Source organism: Prunus avium, chromosome 1 (assembly GCF_965620075.1).
Source record: "Prunus avium chromosome 1, drPruAviu1.hap1.1, whole genome shotgun sequence".
Classification (NCBI taxonomy): Eukaryota; Viridiplantae; Streptophyta; class Magnoliopsida; order Rosales; family Rosaceae; genus Prunus; species Prunus avium.
Genome location: NC_142284.1, coordinates 61658618 through 61670035, shown reverse-complemented (window position 1 = coordinate 61670035; position 11418 = coordinate 61658618). Strand labels below are relative to the sequence as shown.

The 11418-nt window shown below is 40.6% G+C and overlaps 1 protein-coding gene, 1 non-coding gene and 1 pseudogene across 3 annotated transcripts; 1 reads left to right on the top strand and 2 right to left on the bottom strand.

Moving 5' to 3' along the window:
* Positions 1–3035: 3035 nt before the first annotated feature.
* Positions 3036–4729, bottom strand: LOC110758150 (beta-amyrin 28-monooxygenase-like). 2 transcript variants are annotated; one of them, XM_088247375.1, is made up of 5 exons: positions 4691–4729; positions 4405–4528; positions 3855–4297; positions 3578–3765; positions 3036–3485 (listed from the first exon to the last, which is right to left on the bottom strand). In XM_088247375.1, exons 3-5 carry the CDS (start codon positions 3934–3936, stop codon positions 3183–3185), a joined length of 573 nt encoding a protein of 190 aa, XP_088103501.1. In that variant the 5' UTR covers positions 3937–4297; positions 4405–4528; positions 4691–4729; the 3' UTR covers positions 3036–3182. The 2 variants fall into 2 exon arrangements, with proteins under 2 accessions (XP_088103501.1, XP_021815643.2); XM_021959951.2 differs by lacking the exon at positions 4405–4528.
* Positions 4730–6121: 1392 nt separating this feature from the next.
* LOC148298139 (uncharacterized) lies at positions 6122–7679 on the top strand (annotated as a pseudogene).
* LOC148298140 (small nucleolar RNA R71) lies at positions 6620–6726 on the bottom strand. Its single transcript, XR_015833263.1, has one exon. It is a non-coding gene; the product is annotated as a small nucleolar RNA R71 (small nucleolar RNA).
* Positions 7680–11418: the final 3739 nt, after the last annotated feature.

Sequence of the window (11418 nt, the reverse complement as noted above, 5' to 3'; positions counted from 1 at the left end):
GCACACCCGTGCTTTCTTCCTCTTTGTTTCGCTGCTTGAAAGCTATTTTTGATTGCTTTCCCATGGTACAAAATCTGCAGAACTCAAGTTTGCAACTTTGAACACCTTTCAACAATTTTCTGTTGTGTAATTCCTGCATGCCCCTCTCACTCATGTGCCCTAGCCTCAAATGCCAAAGCTGAGTTTCATCTTCCGAGTCCTTGCTTGTAGATACAGCTGCTCCACCTATGATTGTTGTACCACACAACCTATATAGACAGTTAGGTTGTATCTCTCCCTTCATAATCACAAGTGAACCTTTTGAGACTATGAGTTTCCCTCCATTAGCTTTGAATGAATAACCATTCTTATCAAGAGTTCCAAGGGAAATGAGATTCTTACGCAACTTTGGAATGTGCCTTACCATTCCAAGCGTCCTAACAGCCCCATCATGCATCTTCACCTTGATTGTACCGGTTCCTTTGACTCTACACATTGAGCCATCCCCCATCATCACTTCACTGCTATCTTCTTTCTCATACGTGTCAAACCACTCCTTGTTTGAACACATACGATATGAGCATCCGGAATCCAAAATCCAATCGGAAGAGGAACACCTTGAAGAATTAGCCAATGCATTTGTTTTAACATTGCTATTAACACACAAAAGCTCACCATCACTTTCCGTGACATCCTCCGCTGTGTTTGCTGCATTCTTCCCTTTGTTCTTCTTCTCCTTCCATATGGGGCAATTCTTTTTCCAATGCTCCTTTGACCCACACTCGAAACAACCATCTTTCGCCTTGGATTTGGACCTTCCTCCATTGCCTTTCTTGCCTTCACGCTTCTTTGAACGGCCTCTCTCTCCGGTCTTTGCAACTAGACCTTCACCTTGAGAGTTTTCTCCCGAACGTTGAGTCATCCTATGGTGTGTCATGATGTCTTGCACCACAGGCTCAAAATCAAGAGTAACCTTTCCGAACATAAGAGTGGTTCGGAAGTGTTTATAGGACGAAGGTAAGGATGTCAACAACATGAGAGCCTTATCCTCCGGACTATAATTCACATCCATTCTCTGCAAGTCAGCAACACATCTATTGAAACTACTTAGATGTTCCATTAGATTTCCTCCCTCCTCCATCTTAAGATTCAGGAGCTCTTCCTTGAGGAAGAGTTTGTTGGACAACGATTTCCCTGCAAACATCTCTTCGAGCTTCTCCCATGTTTGCTTCGCTGTATCCTTTATCACGTTGATGAGCACCTCATCGGAGAGATAGTTTTCGATAGCACCTCTGGCTAACTCGTCAAGAACTCCCCACTCATCATCCGTCATGCTTGCTGGCTTCTTCTCCTTGCCAACCAACACAACATGGAGTTGTTGTTGTGTAAGAGCTGACTTCATCCTTCGTTGCCAAAGAGTGAAGTTCTCCTTCCCTGTGAAAGGCTTTAACTCCACCTTCATGCTTGCTACTTGTGGTTGCTTCATATGCTGTGAACTGCTACCACTCTCAGCTTCCATGTCACTTGCCATCTTCAACACACTAGCACTCCAAGAGAAGAACTAGCACCAGCTGCCAAACACAGCTCTGATACCATTTGTTGTGAATTAATGACTAACTCACTGCCCTTAAAGATCTTGTTGTTGATGGACTTTAGACAAAGAACTCAATGATGGATGAGTCTTACACACACACACAGAAATTAACCAAGCACAAATGACACAAGTGTTTATAGAGGTTCAGCAAATTGCCTACATCCTCTTTGGTGATCACCTTGAGAAATTTCACTAATGAAGATAGGTTACAACTTTGGTTTACAAAGGAAACCCCCTTAGAACACTACCCTCACAATCTGTTTCTCTCACACCCTTGCTCAACACCTTGATACACTTAGAGAACTCTCTTGCTCTCCCCCTTGGCTTTTCTGAAACTCTCACAGAAAACTAACTTCTGCTCCAGCCACTTCCTAATTATCCAACTTGTTTTCTCCTCTTGTGTTATCTTACTTCATCCCATTACCTACACAAGCCAATGGACAAGAGATAGGATATCTGATTGTCCTCCACGTTCTTTCCTTTTAGTCACCACTTAGACTAAGGGTCAGATCAGGTAGGTAAAGTAATCTCACTCAGCCACCTCCATTAACCCAGAAAATGGAGTGGAGATTATTCAAAACAAGATAACCAATTAGCCATGAGTGCTCTCCCAACTTATCCAGCACGTAGTCAACATTCATTTAACTCAGAAGTGACCCACAAAGCTTCTGAAATCATGTGGAAAGCGATAGCCATCGAAAACACAGTTGAAAACACGTAAGGAAACGTCACAGCACGACTGGAGCGACCGGTCGTCAGGAATGGGCGACCGGTCGCCAGAAATTTTTCCTCCAGACTTTGAATCTGCTTCTAAGCGACCGGTCGCAAATGTCAAGCGACCGGTCGCTCGTGTTCCTGCGACCGGTCGCTTCGCTCGTCGATTTCTTACGAGACTTCGAATCTGCTTCAAAACGACCGGTCGCAAATGTCCAGCGACCGGTCGCTTTTAGGCAGATTCAAAACCATCCTTTGAGCGCCAAAAAACTTTGTATCCTTTTAGGTGAGCCATTTTTCCAACAATCTCAAGCCAACTCCACTAGACCAAAACCATCTAAAATACTAAAACAATCAATAAGCCTAAATGAGCACTACCACCACCACTTGAAGCAGCGCTTCCGTCAAATCCGCCGCATCTAATCTTGAAGAAAATGCAGAACATGGGGCATATATGAGAAAAATTCAATCTCTAGCGATCCAACTACGCATAATTTAGGACAAAGAAAGATCTGGATGACAACACATTAGTTTTGGTTGTTTACATATCCCATATTTTTTTCAGTCTCTTGCATTAATTGTCATGGGTAACAAGGAAAACGTGTAACAGCTCGCAAATTAATCATGCATATAAGGTGTTTAGGTGAAGGTTGAATACATGTTAAATTAATCATGGGAGTGATCGTATGTATTGTTCAATCTGTGCTGGTTAAGTTATCATTTTCATTTGTTTCTATAAGCAGAACTTTCAGTGTAACTTAATATTCACAAATGTAGCTTTGCAGACCTTGTTTCAAAGGCATATATGGATAGCTAATACATCACTTACATTAAGACATGTTATCCTTCTAAACAAAGCATGATAACTATTTTAGTTGACAAAACATTTTAATACTTAACAAGGTTTCCTTGGCCTGATTTCTAAGGGCAGTCCTTGAGTAGGTACAGGCATGGGATCCCTACTGAATTTGTTGTCTGCACAAAGCTTCCATGTGAACTGAGTGACCATATAATGAAATGCAACAAGGATTTCAATCCTGGCAAACTCATATCCTGGACATACTCGATGCCCTGCTCCGAATGGAATGAAGTTGTAGGGTGGAACTGATGCTTGGTTCTCGAACCTAGTCGGATCAAACTTTGACGGCTCCGGGAAAACGCTATCGTCCATGTGTGTCATAGAAGTAGCCCAGAATATCTGACAGTATTGGATATTATGATCAGTTGTATGTTTCTGGAAGAAAATGGGACACAGATGCTAATAGCACTTTATTGTACATTTGAACTTACTTGCCACCCTTTGGGGATGAGGAAGCCATCAAAATCAATGTCTTTCAAGGCCTTCCTGAAGCCACCAAAAACAGGAGGAGTTATTCTCATAGTTTCCATTGCTACTCTCCATGTGTACTTCATCTTGGCAAGGTCTTCCCATGTCAGAAACTTTCCTGGGGATTTGCTTTTAGCTATTTCTTCTTGCTCTGCAAGCCACAAATCAAAAGGAATCAGTTGCATTGGATCAGTGCCTTTTATGCAGGAAATTTGAAAATCTTGCCTCTAATATGCATACCCTGTAGAAGGGCTTCATAAACAACAGGCTCATTAGCTAGAGACCGAAAAAAGAAAAGTAAGCACAACAGATGAAGTGTCATGTCCTGCAACCATGATTAGCATGATATTGTGCAAGATTTCCTTTTCTGTTATAACTTCTTTGTTGTCATCATTTCGGATGCTAAGCAAGCAAGTGACAAGGTCTTGGAGTGGAGAAATAGTTTTCTGCTCAAGTTCCGCCCTCTTTTCGGATATGAGTTCCTTGATCATGTTTTGAACCCTCTTGCTAGCCTTGAGGCTGCGGTTGTAACGCGTGAACCGCAAGTTAACCGGCACTGACCACATTCCTTCCATCATTTGTTGGAAACACTCCACAAGTTCATCTCTGCGAGTTCCTTGTTCAAGCCCGAAAAGCAGAGAGCACATTATGTTGAACGTGAGGATCTTCATCAGGGGCAAGGCCTATCAAGCAATAGAAACCTTCGTTAATTGATATTGATCTTTATTTGTTGCTTTCAGTTACTTTTCTTTTTTAATCTTAAAAGAAAAAACAGAAGCAGAAGGCATACAGGGAGGTTTCTGCTAGGTAACTCTTGTTTCACACATTCTAGGGACAGGATGCATTTAGGTGGATGGAAAAAATGGCTTTGGCTCCCACAATTCCTATGATGAGAAAAACATGGTTGAAAAGATCTGATAGAAAAAAAAAAAAAAAGTGTTGAAAATCAGGGTAAACTCTTCTTTCACCAAATGGTGTCACTTGAAGTAAAGTTATGTATCATTTCAAAACCCCTTCCAACTTTCTTTCTATTTTGAAAATTCTCTCACAGAAAGTTCTTGATAGGAATAACTTACTTTTACTTGTTGCTGGCCATGCCAATGCATCTCAAGGTGTGATAAGCCTATATTTTATGCCTCCTTTGCTTATTTATTTGTTAATTTCCTTGAATTAAATTGGTTGTTTTAATTGGTTTTGTGAGATTTGTGAAGGAATTGTGAAATAGGAGAAAGTGGGCAAAAAAAAGGGCAAGAAGATGAAGATTGGAGTTTAATTAAAAAAGAAGCCAAGTCATTCCTTTTGTTGCAAGGAATGTTGTATTAATTTCCTAGTTCAAGAGGGTTCAAGTCTTATCAAGTCAAACAAGGAGAAATAAAGAAGACCTTATTTTAGAAGGAATCCTATTTTTATACCAATTGTAATTATACCTTAGGTAGGATTTCTAGGAGTGTTATAAATAGAGAGTTTAGGTCATTGTTCAAGGGATCCATTACCCATTATCCATCCGCGATCCCCCATCATCTACCATCACATTCCTACACATTCAGACTCATAGCCAAAACACTCAAAGGAGAGAGAGTTTTGGAGAGACAAAGAAGACGACCTGAAGCGAGAGTTGCTGTTGTGCAGAGATCAAATCTTCAATTGGTTTTTTCTTTCCTATGACACTGTTTATCATGGTTTTTATTAAAGTTGTCATGAACTAATTTCTTCTTGCTAGGGCTACGATGTAGCCTAGCCATGAATACTCAATTACTTTAGTCAATGTTAGTTCCAAGTATTTTTCCATGTTGAGTATCTTTTACCATGCTTAATACTTTGAATGTTTGGCCAACATTTAATTGTTTTGATGCTAAATTGACGATAGGGATATCCAATTTAGGGTTGCTTCTTGTAATAGATGCCATGAGTTACATGATTAGACAGGGATGTTTGTCATGACTTATGTGGTTGTTTTACAGATTTTCCAAGGAGTTTAATGGGTTCTTATTATCTTAATTCCATCACTAGGGATAGAGTGGGTTGGTAATAAGAATACTTTTGGTATAACCAGGGATGGAGTATCGAATAAAGTAGGGAAAATCAACTGTCAACATGGAGAATAATTAGGATTAACATGCTAAGGGAATTGGGTAGAATTGGTTATGGTGAAATCGGAAGCTCTAGTGCTCTCATAACTTGAATCTCACTATTTTATTTTTCTAAGCTTGCTTTTATTCATTGTTTTAGTTAATTAATCAATCAAAATCTCATCATTCAATTGTTCAAATAAAGTCTTGGGTTAATCACAATTGGTACTTAGTAAATTAAATCACTCTTCGTGGGAACGACATTTCACTTATCACTGTATTACTTGTGCGGATTGTGCGCTTGCAACAAATTTCACAACAAGTTTTTGGCGCCGCTGCCGGGGAGTGTTTTCAATTTTATTAATATCGATATAGATTGATTCGGATTTTAATTTGAATTTTGTTTTTGTTTTGTTTTTCAGGTACTTCACCTAGTGCATGAGTTTTGGGAGACGTTCGCAGAGTCTTAAGCTCATACCATTAGACCCAGAGATCGAGCGGACACTTCACAAACTCAACCGGGGGAAGGACACAATATTGGAAAAGCCATCAACTATGGCTGAGGAACCAAAACCAGTAAGAGACTATGATGTCCCATCTGTGGTGGCATCACCATCGAGCATTCGTCGTCCAACCATTGATGCCAATAATTTTGAAATCAGACCAGCCATAATTTCAATGATTCAGCAATCCTCCATCTTTTGTGGTTTACCTCAAGAAGACCCTAATAGCCATATATCTAATTTCTTGGAGATATGTGACACCTTTAAGTGCAATTGAGCTTCCAATGATGCTGTTCGCTTAAGGCTTTTTCCTTTCTCGTTAAAGGAAAAGGCAAAGTCATGGTTGAATTCTCAACCACCTAATTCAATTACTACATGGGACGACTTGGCCAAGAAATTTTTAGCTAAATTCTTTCCTCCTGCAAAGACTGCAAAACTCAGGAATGACATCATGTCATTTGCTCAGAATGACATGGAGCCTTTTTATGAAGCATGGGACAGATACAAGGATATGCTAAGGAAGTGCCCACATCATGCGCTACCTACTTGGATGCAAGTTCAAGCATTCTACAATGGTTTGAACAATACAAGCAAAACAACAATTGATGCTGCAGCCGGAGGAGCTTTGATGGGAAAAACAGAAACTGAAGCGTATAACTTGCTGGAAGAGATGGCGTCTAATAACTATCAATGGCCTAGTGAGAGATCAACACCAAAGAAAGCTGGAATTCATGAGATTGACGCCATATCTGCGTTAACTGCGCAAATTTCTACTCTATCTAAACAACTTGGTACTTTAAATGTTAATGCTATTCAGTCTACTAATTTAAGTTGTGAATTTTGTGCAGGAGCTCATCATGGCAATGAGTGTGGAGCTGGTCCATTCACATCACCATCTGAACAAGTGAACCAAGTCTCTGATTTTAACCGACAACGGAATAACCCTTACTCCAACACTTATAACCCGGGATGGAAGAACCATCCGAATTTTTCATGGAGTAACAACCAAAATGTACAGGGACCACCTGGTTTCACACCTCAAGAAAAGAAGCATGGATTGGAGGATATAATTACTCAACTTGCTGGAAATGTCAACACTCTCTCCGTCAATACAAATCAATTTATGAGCAAAACCGAGACGACCCTTCAAAACCAAGCTGCCTCTATCCGAAATTTGGAGGTTCAGATGGGCCAGCTAGCTAATGTATTGACAGGAAGAGTAAATGGGGCTTTGCCAAGCCAAACTGAGATTAATCCGAAAAACCAAGAACATGCGAAAGCGATAACTCTTCGGAATGGGAGGCCAATAAAAACAGCAGTAGACTTGGATGAAGAAAAGAATATCCAGCAGCAAATTGCAGAGAAATCAGAAATTGCTAGCGCGTCGCCGTCGTCATCTACCACCATTGGACCCGCTGCACAACATGCTGAAATTTCTGCAGAAATTGAACCTGCTACTGTAGAGAAATTACCTCAACTTGCTGCCCCTATGAAGCCATATGTACAGCAAATTCCGTTCCCACAACGTCTTCGGAAAAACAAAATGGATGCACAATTCTCCAAATTTCTTGATATCTTCAAGAAATTACAAATAAATATTCCTTTTGCCGATGCTTTGGAGCAAATGCCGAGTTATGCCAAATTCATGAAGGACATTATATCAAAGAAGAGGAAATTGGGTGAACATGAGAGAGTGAAATTATCCGAAGAATGCAGTGCTATTTTGCAAAGGAAGCTACCACCTAAGCTAAAGGATCCAGGGAGTTTTACTATACCATGCACTATTGGAACCACTTATTTTGAAAAAGCTTTATGTGATTTAGGGTCTAGTATTAATCTAATGCCTTCTTCTGTTGCTAAACATATTGGGTTGGGGGTAATTAACCCAACCACTGTTTCTTTACAGATGGCGGATAGGTCCATAACATATCCCAGAGGCATAATTGAGGATGTTTTAGTCAAAGTTGATAAGCTTATTTTTCCAGCAGATTTTCTGATTTTGGACATGGAGGAAGACGCCGAAACCCCTATTATTTTGGGCCGCCCCTTCCTAAAAACCGGGAGGACATTAATTGATGTGGACAAAGGTTTATTAATTTTGCGAGTGGCTGATGAGCAGGTGACCTTCAATGTCTCTGAAGCAACAAAGTACCCAGTGGAATCAGACTCTTGTTTCCGAGTGGATATAGTGGACAAAGCTGTCTCTGAGAAATTTAAAGCAGAAAATCCAGGTGATCCATTGGAGGCTTGCCTTGTGCATTCCTTTGCTACTGAGCATGAGGATCCAAAAATTTCTGAGATGGTGTATTTTTTGGAAGCGATGAAACCACGCCCTCCTGGAAGGTGGTGCGAATTTGAGGAGCTTGGCGTCACAACCTCCAAGCCACAACCCAGTGTCATTACTGCACCAACCCTCACATTGAAGCCCCTACCATCCCACTTAAGATATGCATACTTGGGTAATTCGGAAACTCTTCCTGTGATTATTGCTTCAAATCTGAGTAAACTAGAAGAAGAGAAATTACTACGAGTTTTGAGGGAGCATAAAATGGCAATAGGGTGGACTATTGCAGATATTAAGGGAATTAGCCCTTCCATGTGTATGCACCGGATTTTAATGGAAGATAATTTTAAACCGTCAGTTGAGCATCAGCGCCGATTAAATCCGAATATGAAAGAAGTTGTGCGAGCTGAGGTATTAAAGTTATTAGATGCTGGAATAATTTACCCGATTTCAGATAGCAGTTGGGTGAGCCCAGTTCAAGTCGTACCGAAAAAAGGGGGTATTACAGTGGTGAAAAATGATAAGAATGAGTTGATCCCGACAAGAACAACTACAGGATGGCGTGTCTGCATAGATTATAGGAAATTGAACACAGCGACAAGAAAAGATCACTTTCCCTTGCCTTTTATTGATCAGATGTTGGAAAGACTTGCTGGGCATTCACATTATTGTTTTTTAGATGGATACTCTGGGTATAATCAGATTCCGATTGCACCTGAAGATCAGGAAAAGACGACATTCACATGCCCATTCGGTACTTTTGCATACAGGCGCATGCCCTTCGGATTATGTAATGCCCCCGCGACCTTTCAACGTTGCATGATGAGCATCTTTTCAGACATGGTGGAGCGCTTCATTGAGGTATTCATGGATGACTTTTCTGTTTTTGGCTCATCCTTTGATTCTTGTTTACATAATTTGGCATTAGTTTTGAAAAGATGTGAAGAAACCAATTTGGTTTTGAATTGGGAGAAGTGCCATTTTATGGTGCAAGAAGGGATAGTCCTGGGGCATAAAATTTCAGCTAAAGGCATAGAGGTTGACAAGGCAAAAATTGATACCATAGAGAAATTGCCACCGCCCACTACAGTAAAGGGGATTCGAAGCTTTTTGGGTCATGCTGGATTTTATCGGCGGTTTATCAAAGATTTTTCCAAAATCACTAAGCCCTTATGCAATCTCCTTCTCAAAGATGTCGAATTTGATTTTGATATGAAGTGTTTGGAGGCATTTAATATCTTGAAGGAGAAGCTTACTTCTGCACCTATCATCGTCGCACCAGATTGGGACTTGCCTTTTGAGATTATGTGTGATGCTAGTGACTATGCGGTAGGGGCAGTCTTGGGTCAAAGAAGAAATAAATTACTTCATGTAATTTATTATGCCAGTCGTACTTTGAATGACGCCCAGCGGAATTATACCACCACGGAGAAAGAATTGTTAGCAGTAATCTTTTCCTTGGATAAATTTCGATCCTACTTGATTGGAGCAAAGGTGATAGTGTATACCGATCACTCAGCTTTAAAGTATTTACTTTCGAAGAAGGATGCAAAACCAAGATTAATTCGCTGGGTACTATTGCTCCAGGAATTTGATCTTGAAATTCGAGACAAAAAGGGGTCTGAAAACGTGGTAGCTGACCATCTTTCGCGGCTGGTCAGTGAGGCAGAGGTGAGTGATGATGCAACACCCATTATGGAGACGTTCCCTGATGAACAGTTATATGCTATTCGATCATCTACAGCTCCTTGGTATGCTGACTTTGTGAATTATTTAGCTAGTACTATCATTCCAGTTGATTTATCGTTTCATCAGAAGAAGAAATTTTTCTCCTTGGTTAAAAATTATTATTGGGACGATCCGTATTTGTGGAAACATTGCCCTGACCAAGTTATACGGAGATGTGTGCCTGAGGAAGAGATGGAAGACATATTGCGGCATTGCCACACATTGGCGTGTGGGGGGCATTTTGGTGCATCCAAAACCGCTGCCAAGGTATTACAATCCGGATTTTTCTGGCCAACTTTGTTCAAAGATGCCTATGCATTTGTAGTTGCTTGTGATCGATGCCAACGCACTGGAAATATTTCTAGCAGAAATCAAATGCCATTGAATAATATTCTAGAGGTTGAATTGTTTGATGTTTGGGGAATAGATTTCATGGGACCTTTCCCTGAATCTTGGAAGAACAAGTACATATTGGTGGCTGTTGATTATGTGTCAAAATGGGTTGAAGCCGTCGCTCTTCCTACCAATGACGCCAAGAGTGTTGTCAAATTTCTCCGAAAAAATATTTTCACCAGATTCGGGACTCCGCGTAGCATCATCAGTGATGGAGGTACACACTTTTGCAATCGTCAATTTAATTCTCTTTTAGCTAAATATGGTATTACCCACAAGGTTGCTACTCCCTATCATCCACAAACTAGTGGACAAGTTGAAGTCTCCAATAGAGAATTAAAACGAATTCTGGAAAAGACGGTGAGTGCTTCAAGAAAGGATTGGTCACTAAAATTGGATGATGCATTATGGGCTTATCGAACGGCATTCAAAACGCCAATTGGCATGTCTCCTTATCGTCTAGTTTTTGGGAAAGCTTGTCACTTACCGGTGGAGCTAGAACATCGGGCATATTGGGCACTCCAAACACTCAACTTTGACATAATTGCTGCGGGTGAAAAACGGGCACTTCAATTGAATGAGATCGATGAGTTTCGTAATGAAGCTTATGAGACTGCCAAGATATACAAGGAGCGTACGAAGAAATGGCATGATAAGCATATTCTAAGGAAGGATTTCTTTGCTGGTCAGAAAGTTCTACTATTTAATTCCCGCCTCCGACTCTTTCCTGGGAAGCTTAAATCGCGTTGGTCTGGACCATTTACAATATTGCAAGTGTTTCCTTCCGGAGTTATTGAAGTTAGGCATGACGAAAAAGGCACCATTTT

Excerpts from the sequence above, each read along its gene's own strand:
- LOC110758150 (XM_088247375.1), bottom strand. The coding sequence starts at position 3,936 with ATGACACTTCATCTGTTGTGCTTACTTTTCTTTTTTCGGTCTCTAGCT. Across the intron at positions 3,766-3,854 it reads TTATGAAGCCCTTCTACAGG|AGCAAGAAGAAATAGCTAAA; the intron begins GTATGCATATTA and ends TGTGGCTTGCAG. Across the intron at positions 3,486-3,577 it reads TCATCCCCAAAGGGTGGCAA|ATATTCTGGGCTACTTCTAT; the intron begins GTAAGTTCAAAT and ends CAATACTGTCAG.